This window comes from Etheostoma spectabile, chromosome 15, assembly GCF_008692095.1.
Source record: "Etheostoma spectabile isolate EspeVRDwgs_2016 chromosome 15, UIUC_Espe_1.0, whole genome shotgun sequence".
In the NCBI taxonomy this organism is placed as follows: domain Eukaryota; kingdom Metazoa; phylum Chordata; class Actinopteri; order Perciformes; family Percidae; genus Etheostoma; species Etheostoma spectabile.
This window is the reverse complement of record NC_045747.1, coordinates 13,078,071-13,098,402: the sequence shown is the minus strand read 5'-3', so window position 1 is coordinate 13,098,402 and position 20,332 is coordinate 13,078,071. Positions and strand designations below refer to the sequence as shown.

Here is a 20,332-nt window from a genome sequence, read left to right as displayed (position 1 = left end):
AATCTCACAGCACCACTATTTCATTTGCTGACATATTTTAGTCAGGTTAATAGCAGGTGTTTCTACAAAATAGATAAGCGACAAGACTTTTGTCATGGACTGTAGTATGTAAAAATTGGTTATAGTATAGTATGTTGAAAAACGTCATAGTATAGTACCTCAAAAAGTGATTAAAGTAATAGTATAGTATGTCAAAAAAAGGTGATAAAAAGTAATACTAAACGTTGTTGAAAAGGTCTTAGTATACTATGTAGAAAAAAGTGTGTTAAAAAAAGTGATTAAAAAGTAATAGTATGTTGACAAAAGTAACAGGAAGTGGTATTGGCACATCTCCAGTTACACTATCTTGTTTTGGTCCATACAGAGATTTGAACCTACAACCCTCCAGTTCCCAATCAAAGTCCATATGGTCTAAGTCAATGCCACTGGATCAACTGTGGCATAGTACAGCATGTCAAAAAGTCATAGTATAGTATGTCGAAAACAGTCATAGTATAGTATGTCGAAAATAGTCATAGAATAGAATGTCGAAAAAAGTAATACTATACTTTGTTGGAAAATGTCTTAGTATAGTATTCCAAAAAAAGTGATACAAAGGAATTGTGTACTATGTAGAAAAAAGTGATAAAGAAGTCTTAGTATAGTATGACAAAAAAAGATAATAATGGCATAATATAGTATGTTGAAAAAGTGATAAAAAAGCAATAATATACTATATAAAAAAGGGTTAGTATACTATGTCAAAAAAGGAATATAAAGTAATAGTATACTATGTAAAAAAGTGATAAAAAAGGCATTGCATAGTATGTCAAAAGGTCATAGTTTAGTACCTCGAAAAAAGTCAAAAAGGTAATAGAATAGTATGTCTAAAAAGTCATAGTATAGTAACTCAAAAATAGTCATAGTATAGTATGTCAACTGATAAAATGTAATAGTATACTATGTCAAAAAAGTGATAAAATGCAATGGTATACTATGTTGAAAAAAGTCATGAAAGGACATGTTATAGTACGTTACAAAAGTGATTAAAAAGTCACAGTATAGTATGTCAAAAAAAGTGTTTAGTATAGTGTGACAAAAAAGTGAGAACAATGGCATAATATGGTATGTCAAAAATTGTCATAGTATAGCATGTCGAAAAAGTGATGAAAGTTGTTCCATACTTTGTCGACAAGGGTCTTAGTATAGTATGTTGAAAAAAAATGATATAAAATAATAGTATGCTATGAAGAAAAAAAGGATAAATAATTTATATTATAGTATGTCAAAAATAGTCATGATGTAGTATGTAAAAAAAAAAGCAATAAAAAGTAATAGTAAACTATGTAGTATGCTATGTAGAAAAAAGTGATAAAAAAAAGTCATAGTATAGTTTGTTGAAAAAAGTGATAAAAGCGTCATAGCATAGTATGTCAAAAAGAGTTATAGTTTTTGCGAAAAAAAGCAATAAAAAGTAATAGTATACTACGTAAAAAAAAGTAATAGCATAGTGTGTCAAAAAAGTAATAGTTTAGTAACTCAAAAATAGTCAAGTATAGTATGTCAAAAAAAGTGATTAAAAGCAACTACCCTTTGTCAAAAAAGGTCTTAGTATAGTATGGTATAGTATGTTTAAAAAGTCGAATTATATTATGTCAAAAAAGGTCTTATTATAGAATGACAAGAAAGTGATAAAAATGCATAATATTGTATTTCAAAAATTTTCATAGTATGTCGAAAAAGTGATAAAGATAATCCTACACCTTTGTCGAAAAAGATCTTTACTATAGTATATAAAAGTGATAAAAATTAATAGTATGTCAAAAAAGTGATAAAAAGTCATAGTATAGTATGTCAATAATGGTCATAAAAAGTCACAGTGTAGTAGCTCAAAAATATTTCCAGTAGAGTTTGTGAAAAAGTGATAAAATTTAATAGTACACTATGTTGAAAAAAGTGATAAAAAGTCATAATGTAGTATGTAGAAAACAGTGATAAAAAGTCATGATATAGTATGTCAAAAAAGTCATGAAAAAGTCACAGTATATTAGCAAAAAATTAGTCACAGTAGAGTATGTGGAAAAATTGATAAAATGTATTAGTACACTATGTCGAAAAACAAGTGATAAAAAAGTCATTATATAGTATGTAGAAAGAAGTGTTAAGAAGGTCATAGTATAGTATGTCAAAAAAGTCATGTTATAATATGTTAAAAAAGTAGTATGTCAAAAGAAGTGATTAAAAAGTGAAGTTATAGTATTTTAAGAAAGTGATAACAAATTCATGGTATAGTATGACAAAAAAGTGATAAAAATGGCATAGTATAGTATTTCGAAAAAGTCATACTATAGTACCTCAAAAAAAGAAAGTGAAGTAGCATTACTGTCACCTCTCCATTTGTACTCTTTCCGTCAGTCCATATGGGGACTTGAACCAGCAATGCTCCTGTTCCAAACACAACTCCATGTGGACTGAGCAAATGCCACTGGACTAGCTGAAGCATAGTAGCATTGCATTTCAAAAAGTCAAATATTGTAAGTCAAAAGTCTTCCTGTAAACAGCAGTGCTGTTGATATTCCAGTTCAGCCTGTTGTCGATGCTGACACCCAGGTATCTATACTCCCCAACCAGGTCCACATCTTCTCCCAGGATGCAAAGGGGCTGTGGAGCTGTTCCCTTCCTCTTGAGGTCAATCACCATCTCTCTAGTCTTATCCACATTCAGCGGCAGGTGATTCTTACCGGTCCACTCCACAAAGTCATCCACCAGCGCTCTGTATGCTCCCTCCTGTCCATCCCTGATACACCCAACAACTGCAGAGTCATCACAACACTTTTGTAGGTGACTGACTCTAAGTTGTACTGGAAGTCTGTGGTGGATTAGGTGAACAGAGAAGGAGACAGCACAGTCCCTGACTGAGCTATTGCCACTGGAATAGCTGAAGTATAGTATAGCATGTCAATAAGTCACAGTGTATTGTGTCGAAAAAAAGTCATGTTATAGTATGTTCAAAAAGTGATGACAAATTCATTGTATAGTATGTTGAAAAAAGTCATTAAAAAGTCATAGTATAGTATGCCATCAAAGTCATAAAACAGTCATGTCGAAAAAAGTCCTATTATAGTACCTTGAAAATAGTCATAGTATAGATGTGAAAAGTATTCATGGTATAGTGTTGGAAAAAAGTGATTAATAGTAATAGTATAGTATGTAAAAGAAAGTCTGGAAGAACATGCGACTACACAAAAAATTGGACTGGGGATCAAACCCAGGGCGAGGGTCTGTATAGTGCCTAATTGCTGGTGCTAGAAAAAAAACCTGAAGAGGATCTGAATGTAAAGTATAATGGTACAAAAAAGAAGAATACAAGCAAAAATGTCCTTCAAGAGCTGACCATTTTAATATTTGAATGTTTTTTGTAACTGAAAATATGCAATAGCAAGTAGTAGGCAACCAAAAGTCACACGGAAGAATCAAATGACAATACTGTGAATGCTGCATTCAGACCAAAACTAATTTTGCTTAGGCCATTTAACAAGATATCAGATATCAGACCATGTGTATGTAAAAAAATCTGCACGCTGCAAAACAAGTAATTTTAACCAAATTCTCAATTGTAAGCAATTCTTTTTCCTTATCCAAACAAATAAGGCAACTGGTGGCTACCTTTTCCATAAATCCATATGTTAGGGACTATGTGTTGTCAAAGTTTCAAATAAAGATGACATAAAGGTGTGATCATAAGTCTTATAAGGATTGAAAGTATGCCATGCAAATAATTAGGGTGTTTGTTATTCTCACATGTGTCACATTTTGACTCCACCTGGTTTACCTTGTTTAACATTTCATCAGTAAATTTCTACTCTTATGCAAAGAAGGGATTTTTGTGTGTATGCTGCCACTACTCATTACGTTACCAGGCATCATCATTTTTGCACATTCTGTCTTGGTGATGTGGAAAAAAAACTTTAGAAAAAAAAATACAATTAAATCAACAACAGAGTAAACACAAAGTTACTAGGAGGGATTATAAACATTCAGCAAATGAGCTGTCAGGTTTGTTGCTTCGCTGTCAGGAGGAGTGTGTTTATCCTGGAACCTGTTGTTGCTTTTGTGCTTGTTTTCATCCCTCAGGGCTGAACAACTTGTGTTTTGATTATGGCTCCTTTGCAGTAATTTGTTCTTATTATATTTGACAACTGTTGAACGGACCAGATAAGAGTTGTGCAAATCTTTTAAGGCAAACGTGTCTAAATATGCATACACATCTGAGTTTCCACACATTGAGCTCCTGTCCATCTCACTGATTAAAATTTCAGAAGCCAAAGATGTTGAAACTTGTCCCAGGTAGGCAGAGAGAAAAGAGAGAAAAATCCAGGGGACACATACCCTTCCACTAAAATGTGAGAAACAGATTGCTGTTGGGAAAGTAATGGCAAATACGGCAAACACTAATGTTGTAAGACTGAAAATCCACTGAGAGATGAATCACAGGTTGCATTTTCACCTCCGTCCTGAAAACCAAGCCCTGCTGTCTGTTTGGAGGTCATGTGACTGGGAAAGGCGGGGGAGAGGATTTGGAGGAGTAGCACAGAAAACAAAGGTGAGACCATCTCCACTACCTGCATACCTGCTGAGCCCCTTAGCCACATGCAGCAGCTTTAAAAACCAACTGGACAGAAACATCCATCACTGTTTTTTATTCTAACATTCATGGACTTTGGGATGCATTTAACCATTCCGTCACCATCCCTGTAGGAGTCCACCTGGCCCTTTTCAGTGGACTGACACTTAATATTGGACTACTAACAGCATGGACATGTTTGGCCCAGGCCAACTGGTATCTACTCTCCTGCCTGCAGTTTTCCATTCACCTGCAGGTCACTTTTTCCCTGCATTCCCAACGAGACTGGGCTCTCAACCTCGGATTCTGATCCCGGGGCCCTTTATCAGCTATGAATCCTTGAGGAACTATCTGCAGCCAGAGCCTTGCAAGGAAGCTTTTCTCCTGGCAACACAGGCAGTCGGGATGGAGCCACTCACAGAGGGCATAGGTGAGTTCGAAATAACAGCTGTTGTGGCCAAAAAGGGGCAGAAAATACAGGACTTGTGGAGATAGCGCACAGCCAAACTGGCACAGTTTGACCACATTCTCTAAGACAGTCAGTGAGCGCCATCTGATCGCAGTGTAAATGTTTACAAAAGATTGACTAACAGCTCGTAACTAACAATCAATTATCAAGCAGTGTTATAGCGGGCCTAATGATCGCTGTGCTAATTATCCAATCTAGAGCCATTAGTTCCTTGTCACCCGCTGGCGATTGTGTAATCGGTGCTTGCGCTGTGCTTTCCAGATGAACAGAGGCCAGTGAAGCAGCGTCGTGCACGGGCCAACTACAGCAGCTGGCAGCTGGAGGAGCTAGAGAAGGCCTTCGAGACCACCCACTACCCAGACATCTTCATGAGGGAAGCCCTGGCCCTCAGACTGGACCTCATCGAGGCCAGAGTACAGGTAATTGGTACACTGAAGTTTTTCTGATTATGTTCACTTCATACTCATTCAACTCACTGATACACATTTGTATGTACAGTGTGCAAATAAAGCTCTTCAGCCCTACAAACTCTTTTGCAGGTTCATTAGTACCAGTTACCGCTGAGATATACATATTATTTAAATCCACAAACATTTCGTAATTCTATTCAAGATGTTAACATTTTCAACAATACCAAAAATGTGATGCTGAATTCCAGGGAGATGCATCATGTTACAGCAAAGAAAGGCTGTCTGAAAAATGAATACATCTGTCAGTATAAATGCATAAAAAGCACAGGATCATATTTTTTCAAGTCTGCCTCAAAAATATACTCACATTTTACAAGTATATTGAAACAGTCATTGGTCTCTGTACAATGTGCCACTTGTCCGTGCTGGCCGCAAAGAGATTCCTCAGTAACACGCTAAACTGTAAGAGATGGAGGCCGATATTTTCAGTACTTGCAAAAGTGCTTTCCAAAATTCAGCCGAGACCAATGTGAAGCTTCAGCAGTAAAAGTTAGTTAAGTGAAGTGAAAATTTTCCAAAGTTTGTCCTTTTGGTGCAATTTTCTTTAGTGTTCTTACTTTGGAATTGCGTCAGACAGGGATTTTTTCTGTTATAGATGGGACGAATGATTACAACAACTTAAAACTCAGTTGGCCTAAAATGGGACCAAATCCTAAAGCATGCTGAAAAAGTGGTCAAACAGTGTGAAAAAAGGTTGTTGAAATTTGAAGCTTAAATTTGAGCAAAACATTTCTTTGTCATTTTGAAACTGTTAAAAGTTGTTACATTACAAATGTATTTATTTATTTATTTATACTTGCGTATCATTCATGTTTAGTATTCCTTCATTTCACTTTTCAGGTTTGGTTTCAAAACCGCCGTGCCAAGATGAGGCGGCAGCTGAAGCTCCAGGGCCAGCTCGCAGGGCCTTGTGTAAAAAGAGACAATGATGAAACGCCTGAGAAAGCAAGCAGGAGTTTAAAACAGCAGACAGAAGGTTCTGACAGCGAGCACTGGGAGAGACGGCAGGAAGGAGAAAACTATCCTTGGACTAAAGCGGCGGGTGCTGTGCTGAGCGTGCACATGCAGTCTGTCAGCCAGAGGTCGGGGAAGTGGGAGAGGCCGGAGGGGCCGAGCTCAGAGGAGCTCCGCTCCTGCAGCATCGCCAAGCTGAGGGCCAAAGCCAGAGAGCACGAGGCCGAGATCCAAAGCACTGTAAACATGTCAGGAGGCAACACACAGTCACAAACACAGGAAGATGATGCCATGCACAATGATGGATAGTTTTCCTACTTCCTGTTTGTACAGATAATAATCATAAAAAGCTATTAATACTATAACCATTAATATTCAGGAACATAACCCTATCTGGGATGAGGAGCTTCATTATTTAGCTGAGCATTTAATGTTACAGTCATCTTCTACATGATTTTCCAATTAAAATGATAAAAGTACTTATCTTGTCACACTTTTTTCAATTTTATCTTCATGGTATATTCTAACTAACCTCTTTAATGACATTTTCTGGACAATTTTATAAAAATATAACTTTAAAAGTTATTTTTATACAATTGTAAAAACTCTTTTTACCCTCCCATTTCCAGTCCTTTTAGAACTGATTGATTATCTCACATGCATGTGCTGTTTATGGCTCCATATTCCGAACGCTGTTTTCAACACCTAATGAATGTGACTGTGGTTGTCAACTCTGAATGAAGGTATACAGCTCAGTCTTGAACAAATAACAATGACAAATGGCAAATGCTTCCATCTTATCACATCAGTCTATCAGGGTGCAGCAGAAATCTGATACAGTCAAATCATTTCTAAATGATTTTATTAAAGACGAGCTAATCCTGACCGCTCGGGTTACCTTCACAGACAGGCAGGATGTCTGCATGCAGCCACACATCCTCACAGGAAACAATGGAAATAGCTGAAAACTGAAATCATGAAAAGTGACTCTACTGTATACCAATTGTATACATTTTTTTTAAACTATATGCATCAAAAACATAGTACATTTTTTGTTTTGTTTTCATTGGTATTCACACAGATTCCATGAATCTAAAAAGATGATTATTTGAGGGCTTGTTTTAAAATTGTTGAACGATCAATGCATTCAAAATGATATTTTCATAATTCAAAATAAGTGTGGCAAACAAATGGTTAAGTCACAAAATGTGACACAATGTGGTGTTTTTTAAACATCCTTGTTCTGGCTATAGCCCCACAAACACTTGTTTGGCTAAATCAGGGTATATCCTAAATAATAATACTCTTGATGATATGACAACGTACTTACCAATATTTTATTATTAATTACACGCACATACAATTGCAACACAATAAGTTATAGTGTTTTAGTGTTATATATCAGCATTAACGTTAAGAGGTTGCCATCAAATATTCAGTAAAAAAGTGATCTGTTTATTAGTCTGTAAACAACAGTAACTCAGAGCAAGACTCAGAATCTGTATGAAATATTAATAGTACAACAAAGGAAACGTCTAAACAGTATCCAAATTAACAGGCAATTACGTCAACAAGTGAGAATATTTCATATCATATAATATAAAAAATGTTACTGGTATTATCTTAAAATAATATGATATGGCACATTCCTGATCATTAGACATGTCAACCTTCACAGCAGTGAGTCTGGAAGCATTTCATAATCCCATGTGTGTATCGTTAACTACTGCACCTGCACACAGTATTTGATGTCATGCTTTACTCAGTCAAAAGGATCTTCTGATAACATAGACCCATGTGAAGTTATAATAATAATAATAAGAAGAAGAAGAAGAAGAAGAAGAAGAAGAAGAAGAAGAAGAAGAAGAAGAAGAAGAAGAAGAAGAAGAAGAAAAGTAATGGATGCTACAAACTTCTGCATGGAAATTATGGTAGCACGTCTTTTTGCATGTATTGTTAATGCATTTGAGCACAGGTCGGGCTGGTCTCAGTGCAGTGTAATGCTGCCCCCTTCTGGGAGTGAAGATGTCCTCAGACAGGATACATGGGACTGATAGGTCAGACAAAGCATGCAGTAGGCCTATGTGTTTTCAAAATCTAACTAATGCATGCATTTCCTTTTTACTCCAACCACACATCTCTTATTTAGTTGTAGGGACAATAGTGAAACTTTTGAAGGCGTGTTACTCCGCTTCATTTTATGGCAACTATATTGTTGTGACAAATAAACACTGTACTGTCTGTCTTGCAGTCTATGTTTAAACTACTGAGAGAAGCACATTGGAATATTAGTTATTTTGTTTCCTGTTTAAATTATGTTAAATGACTTTTGATAAACTTTACAAGTATAATTCTCCATGATCAGTTTACTTTATGAAAGTGGCTGAGAAATCAAGTCACAAGGTTTCCCCAAAGTTTAGTATGACACAATAATATGGGCTAATTAGGGCAGAATCTGACAAGTAAGAATAGTTTGCCTCAATCGGGCCCCAAACAAAGATGACTGGGGGAAAAAATGTATGTCATAGATTCAGTTCTGTTCTCATAATACACACTGAATACTGCACACTGACCCCGTTATGCTGGCTGAGAAAGCAAGCCTGGTGTTTTAATTACATACAGCATCGTCCTCCTTTACCAAGACCCCAAAAATATGAAATTTTATGATGCATTTGATTAAAACTTAATTATTTAGGCTAAATGAATATGTTATTTACATAGACCTTTTATAGGCTACAATAGCAGAGCAACATCCTTTCTCACAAAACAATGGCTCTTTAGTCAACTATATTTGATCAATTAAGTCCAATGTCACTATGCCTCATCAGAAGTAGTAAAACATATTTTTATTTTTATTTAAATAGGCTTACATTTGTTCACTTCAGTCATACTGTTAGCACTTGGATACGGCAACTTGCATTTAAAAAAAAATCCAGATGGCTATTCTAAAGGAAAGGATTTAATGATCAGAAGCAAAAAAAACTACAAACCATTTAAATCTGTCTTCATTTTGCCTAAAGGTCACATTTAACAGTTGTGCTTTCAGTACAGGGGGCTCTCTGTGGACTCTTCAACATTTTATAGTGGCATCCTTGAATGACAAACCCAGCCTTCAATTGTCTAGCTAGGTGGAATGTTACCCTCCATGATGGGAGCTTATGCTGAATCAGACAACACAATCAATCAGTTAGCTTTTGTCAAGTTAAAAATACATAACCACATTTGTAGCCTAGCCTATATGATTAAAATACTAAATACAGACACGGCAATGATGTTTTGTACACTAGAATGGAATTCTGTAATGATTGGTGCACTAAAAAGCAGGTTAGTTAAAGTTATTGATATGTTGATTTGGACACAAGCCAGAACTCTACATTAATTCAGTTTGGACATACTTTAAAAAAAAAAAAAGTGCACCAAAAACTTACTGGCAGAGTTTAATTCAACTGTTGTAAATGATGAATCAGCAGTTGGTGTCAATTAGTGTAATGAGTAGAGTGAAAAACGTACAGAGCAGCGTGTCCTGCTGCCCAGCCCCGGCTGTCGTTCAAGTAAAAGAAGGAAACCGGACGCAGCTGCAGCGCGCAGTTCACGGCCAGACCCCGAACAGACACAATTTGTTTTGATCTCTCTTTCCTTTCGACTCCTCCACATTGAAGCCTCAGCCTGTTGCACATTTTGTTTGTAGGCTACTGAGCGCACAGTGTCTCTTGCGCGCTGGGAGCATGGCTGCCATCAAGGCTTTGGAGCAGTGGTGTAAAGTGCAGTGTGACGGCTACCGAGATGTAGCCATCACCAACATGACTACATCATTCAAGAACGGATTGGCGTTCTGTGCGCTTATACACAAGTACAGACCGGACCTGATGTGAGTATTTAACGTTGAAGAAGTGCTTTACATGTAGATTAAATTCTGCTGGGGTTCGGATTAGTAGGCTACTTTTGGCAGCCTGGACAAATTATAGTTTTCTACAAGGCTGTAGTCAATGTGTCTTTGCCTTGAAAATGTAATCTTTTGTATTAGTTTTCTTATATTGAATTTGAAATCTTCAGGGTCCAAGTTAGATGTTCTTCACCAGCACGCCTAACTTCTCTCTCTCTCTCTCTCTCTCAATCTCTGTTCATTGTATATCTCTTTTCCCAGAGACTATGACTCACTCAAAGAGGAGGATGTGTTTGAGAACAACAGACTGGTAAGATGTCAAGTTGTTTAACCTTTTGTCGCATTGAATGGAACACAGTTCATACTCGAGCTGCAAAATTTGATGTAGCACATCCACTTCATTAACCCCTTACACATGACAGCGCATCCAGAGATACACACAGTGTTTGTTCTCGACTTGGCATTTAAACAGCAGATTTAGCTGTTTCAACATTCAACATTTTAACAGCAGAGCGGTTTCAGCAGGAGCTGCATGGTAGAAAGTACATCTCACTATTACTTTTACATTCCAATCAAATTTGAAGTTTCTGAATCTTTACTCAGCCTCCACACTTAACCTCATTTATTTAGTTAACCCCCAAATGACCCAAACAGCACAGCGGGGACCTCTCCATTATTTAGTGTTCTTCCATTTTACCAGCTTCCTCTGAGGGTTATAGACCCTGCTGAGTGCTACAGTATGCACTCTGTACAACTTCCTTGTTGTCTTAAATGATCCTGGCAATGTCAGCAACAAACCTGAGCTCAGGGGAGAGGCTCTCCACGCTATTCATTTTGAATGAGGCTCGCTATCCTCTGCCACTCGATCTTCATGATGACAGTTCACTTGAAGTTACTGTCGTTTATTTCTTGGTTGTTATGCAAGAAGAAGTGTTAACCACATTTGTGGCCACAGAATAGTGTGTTTTATTAGAATTTTAGTTTTGATCAACTGTTTGAGGATGGTCCCTGTACTGAAACATGAGAATGTTACAGTAATTCACACCCTTCTATATTTCATGAATAGTGTCATGTTTCTTACAGGTTTTACGAGTCGTTTAATAAAAACTGTCTGTCTGTAGGAAAAAAACAGCCAAACAGATCCTCAAATTCTTTATCTTGTGTGCTTTTCTTTTATAAAAGCAGACTTGGTATTCTGTAAGGCTTTGCTTTAAATTTAATGAGCATGGCTGATCCTAAACAATGCCCCGATATCCTGCTCCCTCCATCCTCTTTCTTATCCCTACAAGCTCACAGGAAGTGTGCTATTCATTATGCAGCCCTTTTCAAACCTCTCTGGGCTGAGCCACAGAATACTGCTAGTCTATTTAAAGTAGATTGGATTGTTTGACATTTTTACACATGCTATAATTGTAGGAGCTGACAATACTGAAGTGAATACCATGTTTTTATATGACAACATTGGTTTGGATGTGTTTACTTGGTGCACCCTATACTACCATTTAAATGTAGTTTTGGCAGGAATGTATGGCTGTTAGTTAATCTATGTAAATTTATTTTTCTTAAGGCTTTTCAGGTCGCAGAGGAGAAGTTGGGAATTCCAGCTTTATTAGATGCAGAAGACATGGTGGCTTTAAGGGTCCCAGACAGGCTGAGCATTCTTACCTACGTCTCCCAGTACCACAACTACTTCAAAGGACGGCCTCCCAGTGAGAATATGAATGGTTTAAAAATTCTTAGTCACTAAGGAAATCACTTTTGAGCTGAAACATTGCATATTTTCTTAAATTCAGGGCTTTTTCTTACAAATTTCTTAGTCTCTTAGTTCTTCTTTCTTAAAGTATATTGATTCTCTCTTGTGCTATAATGTAATGATGATAGTGTTTTTTTCCCTTCCCCTCCCCTCAGTGGGAGGTGTAAAAAGGCCAGCAGAGGGCTCCAAGGAGGAGCCATCAGAGAAGAAAAATCTCCCAGTGGTTGCCAAAACCTTTGTGCCTAAAACTGCCATTGAGAATCGTTTACCTTCCACCCTCGCTGCTCAGACCTCACCTAAGTTGGCCAGAGCTGCTGTTCAGGTCAGTACTTGAACACACCATCGGACATTTGAAATGATGGTTGTTTACAATACATCTTTGTCTTACTTTTTGAGTTATCACATATAAAAACATGGAGGATTATTTTAGTTTTTTTTAGGGGATTGGGTAATTGTTAATAAGGTAAATGCAATACCTTTTTGGATAGAACATTACCTCAATTTCACTTTTCTTTCACAGAAGGAAGTTCTTGCGGAAAACTCCAACAAAAATGGAACTCTCAATAGCAAATGTGCTGCATGCAAGAGCCATGTTCATCTGGTTCAGAGGCACTTTGTGGATGGCAAGCTCTATCACAGAAGCTGTTTCAAGTTAGAATTGAATCTATATTCACAGATACTTATGTATGTTAGCATACTGTTATTGCATTAAAAATCTCATTCTTATAAACTTCCACCAGATGCAGTGAATGCTCCAGCTTGCTTCATTCAGGAGGCTACAAACCTGGGAAGAATACAGACACTTTTATCTGTAATGCCCACCAGGACAGCTGCAAATCATCCTCCGAAGCTGGGATCAAAAACGGAACTGTCAGTTCAGCTGGGTGGTTAAATACTACCAGCCAGACCCATCCTGCATCACGCCCCTCTTCTTCTGTGCTGTCAGCCCCACTGAATATTGTCCTAAAGCCAGTCTGTCCCACTTTACCTTCTCAGTCCTGGACGGCCTCAGCCCATAAAACGCAGACGGCCAGGCAGAGGTTTTTCCAGGCTGCAGCGCCAGTCACAGAGGCCTCAACAGGTATCAGGAAGCCCACAGAGCCCTCAAGTGTTTTAGGAAGGCCAAAGGCCCCACTTAGTCCTGATGATGAGAAGAGCAGAGTCAGAACAACCACTGTAAAGATATTGGCAGAGGAAAACCGCAACAATAACAACAAACACCTGTTTACCATCCGATCAGCAGAGAGACGGTGAGTTTTGCACTCTGTATACTCTCCGTGGCGATGAATAGATTCTCCTTTGCAATAATTTAATATTTCTAGTCTTCCCCTCTGTCTGTATGGTTTTGTAATGAATGTTCTTCCTAACACTGATGGTGAGGGTTTCCCCTCTCTGCAGGTTTGGAGACAAGCCAAGTTCAGCTGACAGCCCCAGTTTGAGAAAAGATAAATGTAGCCAAGGCCCAGCAGGAAACTGGGCAGGACAGCCCTCCACCAGCCAGACAAACAATAAGGAACCGCCATGTCTGAAGGCCATCAACAAAGACAACACAAGGCCAACAACTGTACACACAACTGCCAAAGGCGAGCTCTACTAAATTCCTTTTGGTTGTTCTTGATCCATTAATTGACATCTAGCCAACCTCCACCCCTTACCCCTCCTCTCCTCTCTGTCTGTCTCAGAACACATTCATAGAAAACAAAGCCCTTTTGTCATCTTTGCCCTATTTAAACAGCCAGTGCATTTAGCATGGTGGCAGGTCAATGTTGCATACTGACACTTTAATTTCTGTCTCCCACTTGTAATGAGCTTTCATGGTTGAACTGTCATTCTCTTTGGATGGATGTGCATGCATAGCTGCGGCATCCTGACACTCAGTAGCTTTTCAGACAGAAACACAATTACTGTTAGTTTTTAGTAGAAATGGTCATCAAATTATCATCTTTTATAGAAGTCTCCTCATCATGGAAAGTCACTTTTATGCCTGTTAATAAGGACACCATATAGACCACGGACATTTCTCCAACCTGTTTTGGAAATTAGGATTAATTACACTAATTTGGGTCTTTTAATACAGATGTGCAGGAGAGGATCATTTACTTTAGTGCCTTGTTTTGAAAGACTAGATAATTACACCAGTACTAATCAGAGTCAAGGGATTTTTATTTTTTTGTACTGCTTTTGAGATCACACTTCATTGCTAAAGCAGATGTCAAATAAAAGTAAACGCGATAATTTCTCCCCGATTTGAAATAAATGATTTCAACAGTTATTTACGTTATGGATAAAGTAGTGATAATCTTTTGCATTATGCTTGTATGCCCATAACTCATTTACTCAACTTTTGTCTGTAGATCAAGTCTGGGGACAATTGAAGCTCAAACCTGTGAAAATTGAGCAAGGTTTAAAGTAAGTATCCTCAATTATCTTTATAATAACCATTACCTCATGACTCACTTTGGAAGTGGGGAAAGTCACACAGATGGACAAAAAATGTCTTTAAAGATTACCATTCAGCTTATTCACTCTCCAGAATGAGGAACCATCGAGCTTCGTCCGTCTTTGTTAATGTTGACTGGCTCAGAGTGCAGCAGCTAGCTCTGTCCCCCATCCTAACAAGCCCCAGGGAGTGCCAGGCCTGAACCTTTCCTACTCTAACACTAGATTCTCTCATTTCTTATACCTGCTGATGATTCCTCCATTCATCACCTTTTATCATTACAAAATAAAAGGTGAGGCCTCTTTCTTATATTTGTATTCTCTGTTGTATAAAACTGTGCAATATCAATATGTTCTATGTGCAATACTGTAACATCAACCATTCAGTCTGTCTACTTATTATATCTTGCTTTTCTGTTACTGATACTTCTTATTGCACTGTCCCCTTTGCTGATGTAACACTCAAAATGTTCCCGCTGTGGGACCAATAAAGGATTGTCTTACCTTATGTTCATCATATCTGTATCGGATAAATGCTGTATTTTTACATGGAGGGAACGATGACACACTTTAAAGGCTTATTTCATTGTGTCTTTCTTACAGACATGCTGAAGCCTTTACTGAGCAACATAAGCCTGGATCCATGTCCGCGACTTCCTCTAATGTCCCCAGCAGTATAACAAGGTCTCCCATGGCTCCCACACCTGCAGTACCTCCTGTTACTTTTGCTCTGTTTGATCCTGAACACTTTAGGGTAGTGTCTCCCCTGAAACCTCAGCTTGGTTCTGGAAACCTTGGTGAGTCCCTCTTGTTAGTTGTAATAAAAGACTTTGACAGAATATGAGACTGACTATTAGTAGAGTAGCCAAGAATCAGGTGATAATCTGTATCTGTAAGGGCTGCATGAGATAGATAACGTTGTTAAATATCAAGCTAATGAAAATAGATATTAAAGTGTTGAATTAAAAAAGAAAATTCTAACATTATTTTATTGACCATTGAATTGAACATTAAAAGCACCAATAAAAAGAATTTTAGAGAATTAAGTTACATTTTAAATTGTAGTTTTCTACTGATGCTCTCTTTCAGCTAACTCAAAAAATCTTCAAGTGTTTTATTACGCAAGTTAATATTGCAATAACGTTTTCAAAACAACGATACATTGTACAGCCCTAGTATCTGTTTCATTACTATGTACAACCCCTTTCATGTTTCCACATCATCAAAAAATGCATTGTTTTATAAAAATTTATTACGGCAACTTTAAGCATAAAGTTAACGTTAGATTGTTAGTATATGCTAACGTAATGCTAATTTGGGCTAAACAGAAAGTACAGTTGAGCAGTTGAGTAGTCATAATCCAAAGTATTGGACAATTAAAATTACAATGACCTGATTCTGGCGCTTGGGTAAAAGTCAGAGGATCATCGCCAAAGTGATTTTGATTCATCTTGAGAGGGAAATTAATGTCTGTACCAAATTGAATGGCATTTACACTTCAAACAAAACTACAAATGCTAACCTCATGGTGGCGCTAGAAGAAAAGTCAGGAATACTGAGGTTTGACTTCACCCTCGGGGACAATGAAGGGTTAACGTTTAATGGCAATCCATCCAAAGTTGTTAAGACATGTAAGTCTGGACCTATGTGGTGGACAGACTGACAGGGCTGATGTGGCTGAAAATTCACAAGAATGCTGGCTTGTGTTTTTAAGATTTCTTTTCTGTTTTAAGCAGAAACCAGTAAAAGGCATTAGCATATTGAACTCTGCAGATCTACAGCATGTAAACCTGGTTGTCCTTATTTTAGGTTTTAAACATGGGAGTCACTCGCCTGTGAAATCCCCACCCAGACGGCCAGCTGTGGAATCTATTAGCTCTTCGACAACTGCTCCAGCCAATCATGGAAATCCGTCAGGTTGGTTTCCAGATATTTTTTTTTTTTTTTAAATGTCATCATCAAAGGCACACATACATGGCCTTAGCCATCTTGTTGATTTCATGAGCAGTCTTTTTCTACTGAAAATAAATCAGGTTAAGTCATATGTGACAATGCTTTTCTGAAAAGCTGCCATGAAAGGACTATCTAATCCTATTTTATCTACCTCTTAGGTGCTAAAAAGGGAAAGTATTTGTCACCCCCCAACGCCTCCAGAACTGAAATGAGGTCACCCTCTGTAAGTTCCCTCCATTAAGTCTCTTAAGAGATTAATTAACAGCTCTACAAATATGCTTTCATTATATTCCCAGTAAAAAATTGGACGACCTTCTTTACGTTTAAGTCAGAATTTTCAAATTAAAGTTATCTATACTTATAAATACTGTGACTCTTAAGTTCTTTTGTTTTATATCAGGTGAAGTCTTATCATATTCCAGTGGAGCAGATTGAGAGGGACCTGAATGATATTGAGACAAACGTGGCTCAGTTAGAGAAGGAGGGTGTGGAGCTGGAAAAGAAACTCCGCAGCTGTGAGGAAGGTACTTTGTTCCTGTCACTCTTCCTCTACAGCACATTTTACCCATTTCCTTCATTTTCCTTGTTTAGATGTGCACACAAAATTGAATGTTGACATGTCAGAAACAAGCTGTGCAAGTTTGGAAATGTACACTTCCTCAAACTCACTTATTGTGAGGAAAAGATGCCAATGCAACGGTCAATTTTGCTTTCTTGCAGTGAATAACCTTGACACAAACTTTGGTATTTGATTGTATTCATGCAAACTGCTGAATCCCACTGCTGCTTCAGTGAGAGCATCTCTGGTGCTGAGTTGTGTCCTGGTTCCTTCACACAGAACACACACATTCACTCGCCATCAGCTGGAGCTTGGTGTGTGTGTGTGTGTGTGTGTGTGTGTGTGTGTGTGTGTGTGTGTGTGTGTGTGTGTTTGCCTGCCATTTCTATTACTGTTTCTGCAGCCAAATGAGGTGAGAGGAACAGACAGCCCACAGGGATGTTGCTTCTCTTCTGAGGTAGTGGGACTAGGGGGGCTGATTGCTTTGCTCAAGGTCAACATGACTTGGGTATAGTAATATATATTCTGGTCGATTGCGTACCTTTTTTTTTTTTCCTATTCGCCACCCAGGAAGCCTAAGCATGCAATCGCTTGGCCAGAATTTGACATCAATTGCACACCACCTAGGAGATAATCTATTTCTCAACTTGTCTTCGTAAAAACTAAACCCTGGCATTCAAGTTCAGTTCAGAATAAAATCCTGTTTGTTCTGGGAGTGGCAGGTTGTAGACTGTCATATGCTCAGTCTCAATCTGTCCTTAATGCCAATGTGTTAATGTTGGTGTGTGTGTTTTGATTGATTAGTCACTAATTGGGATTGGCAAATATTCACTCTAAAAATCTATCCATCCACCTACTCCGGTATTCCAGTCTGAGTTGGTTAACTAGGATTACTGCTTTAGCGACATATTTAAACATTTCAGATTTATATACTGTCTTTGTCAACTTAAAACTAAACAAATAAGACAAATATGTACTTCATTTATTTCCTAAGTTTTGCATGTTAAAACTCTCATATTAAGATAATGTTAGGGATTTTTAGATAAGGAATTATATTGTAGATTGGAATGCCTGGCCTTGTATTTACTGTCATATTTACATTAGGGCTGCAGCTAATGATTATTAATAGCTACTATTAATTAATCCTTTTTTTACATAAAATATCAGAAAAACCATGAGAAATGCTTATTATAATTTCCTTTGGTGATATTCAAAATGCTTGTTTTGTGTGACAGTCTAAAACTATTGGTGAACAGAAAACACAAAAACTTTCCTATTTGACAAAGAAAAGAAACAAAACCTCACATTTGAGAAAGTGGATCCAGGGAATGTTCTTAAGATTATTATTAATTATATTGCAATTTATTATCAAAATAATTAGTCATCTTATTACTGAATCATTTTAGTTAAGAAAATAAATTGACTGTTCGCCAATTTGTAAAATACGTATTAAATAGTTTTTCACGGCCACATGCACTAAAATGCACCCGGACCGGCTATTAAAACAAAGAACAGAAGCTCAGATTACACACACGCACTTCGTTCATATGATTTAATTCTCTGCTCAGGACACCAATACTTTATATCTTATAATTATATCTTTTATAAATAATAATAATTGCTAAACGACAGTGGGCACAACTGAAGCCACATGTGCAAAACTCTAACTACAGTCGGCATTACCAACAGTTACCAGAACTAAACGGTTCATATCACCTGCAAAACTCCTTCCAAGCAACACAACTCAACACACAACACAATTTGGTGTTTTTATACAAAAAGAAGGCTTTCTGAGATTACTCTATATAAATACCAGATACTGTATATTCACTAACTAGCCTAAAACAAGACCCCTGCTTAGGCTTTCAGGTAAAATTGCAATCAGCAGTTTTGATAGGGACTAGAATTCTGTTTTGAAGGTGTGGTTAACAGTTTGTTTGCATTTGAACGTGTTGTACATCCACAGTGTTGTGCATGTTGTGGTTAATGTCATGGGATAAATGTGTGGAGTTTTGAAAACTGTGTTCAAGCAATGGAAAAACAAACTAGTTTGTTCCACATGAACTGCTGCTGTACAAACTGTGGTTAGTTTTTTGCTAAAGTTGGGCCCACTGTCGTTTAGCAATTGAAGAAAAAAACTGGTATGTTCTAAATGTCAAGTACAGCCACTTTTAAAGTATCATATAAGGATTACCTACACCTAAGGTGCAGAGCTGTGCATTATTGACAGCTACAGTACCTTAAGTGATGTGTTTACATGGCCCCAGGAGGTGAGTCACCCTCCATCTCAATAATCCTTCACCCTGCTCCATATAAGCCAATTCATCCAAAATCCTCATTTATTATCAAGTCGTGTGAAAACAAGGAGTTGATCTGATGAACATTAAACAAAAATTAGCTATGATTCTGGATGAGAAGAGGCTTCTGGATAGTTATATGAAATAAAAGGATGTGAATGTTTTAAACAACATATATATATATATATATATATATATATATATATATATATATATATATATAATGTGAAAACAATTATTCTACAGCTTGCTCTTTAACTACACTCACTGCATTGTGTGCTATCAGGAGAGCACAGAGCCAAAATGATATTTAAATATTGCTGTCTGAACACTGTGAAATCTCGGAGCTTAGTTTGTCCCTGCAGAATTTAATTCCCTCACAAGTCAGAAACTCTAAAAGGTTTACAGGCATTGAGTTATTTGTATGAATGTACACAAGATATTAGAACTTGACTTTTCTAAAAGTTTATCAAGGGTCACAAATTGTATTTCAGTGCATTCTTTTTTTTTTAATGCTGTTTTTCAGAGGGGAAGGGAGACGTATTGATGGACCCACTGATGGTCGACTGGTTCAACCTGATCCGAAAGAAGCAGATGTACATCAGGAAGGAGTCAGAGCTTGTATACATGTGAGTTATTCTGTAGCTTAAAACATTTCAGTTTTGGTTGTAATTGATTCTATTAGTCTGTGTTTTGTCTCACATTGCCAGACCTTCCTCCACATCGCTGCAAAGGAGGGTCTGGCTAGTACACACAGCATTCCGGGATGGGAGAAAAACGTGCTCTGGTTAATTGGCATTTCTTTGAACCAATTACAATCTTTGTGGGCGGTACTAAGCGCCGGATGGAGCCTCGGTGCCGCTGCAAAATAGTCTCAGGAAGGAACTGGTTTTTAGTGCAACGTGTACGTTCAAAAGGTGTTTTAGTTGTGCAACAGAAAACTCAGATTGGA

The 20,332-nt window shown here is 37.5% G+C and overlaps 2 protein-coding genes across 2 annotated transcripts in view; both read left to right on the top strand.

Annotated features, from left to right (window-relative positions):
* Window positions 1-4,551: 4,551 nt before the first annotated feature.
* Window positions 4,552-6,907, top strand: si:dkey-43p13.5 (visual system homeobox 2). Its single transcript, XM_032538021.1, has 3 exons — window positions 4,552-5,033; window positions 5,334-5,491; window positions 6,383-6,907. The coding sequence occupies exons 1-3, from the start codon at window positions 4,793-4,795 to the stop codon at window positions 6,803-6,805; spliced, it is 822 nt and encodes a 273-aa protein (XP_032393912.1). The 5' UTR covers window positions 4,552-4,792; the 3' UTR covers window positions 6,806-6,907.
* Window positions 6,908-9,977: 3,070 nt separating this feature from the next.
* The window catches only part of micall2a (mical-like 2a), a gene marked incomplete in the record, with an annotated part of 12,679 nt that continues 2,324 nt past the window's right edge, over window positions 9,978-20,332 (top strand). The window contains 13 exon segments of the mRNA XM_032538086.1: window positions 9,978-10,364; window positions 10,641-10,689; window positions 11,947-12,088; window positions 12,288-12,454; window positions 12,653-12,783; window positions 12,873-13,382; window positions 13,531-13,715; window positions 14,487-14,541; window positions 15,175-15,368; window positions 16,381-16,488; window positions 16,683-16,747; window positions 16,925-17,048; window positions 19,907-20,009. Of these exon segments, the coding sequence (XP_032393977.1) occupies window positions 10,222-10,364; window positions 10,641-10,689; window positions 11,947-12,088; window positions 12,288-12,454; window positions 12,653-12,783; window positions 12,873-13,382; window positions 13,531-13,715; window positions 14,487-14,541; window positions 15,175-15,368; window positions 16,381-16,488; window positions 16,683-16,747; window positions 16,925-17,048; window positions 19,907-20,009 (1,976 nt within the window).

Coding starts and splice junctions, on each gene's coding strand:
- si:dkey-43p13.5 (XM_032538021.1), top strand. CDS start 4,793: ATGGACATGTTTGGCCCAGGCCAACTGGTATCTACTCTCCTGCCTGCA. Junction 5,034..5,333: donor GCCACTCACAGAGGGCATAG/GTGAGTTCGAAA, acceptor TGTGCTTTCCAG/ATGAACAGAGGCCAGTGAAG. Junction 5,492..6,382: donor TCATCGAGGCCAGAGTACAG/GTAATTGGTACA, acceptor TTCACTTTTCAG/GTTTGGTTTCAAAACCGCCG.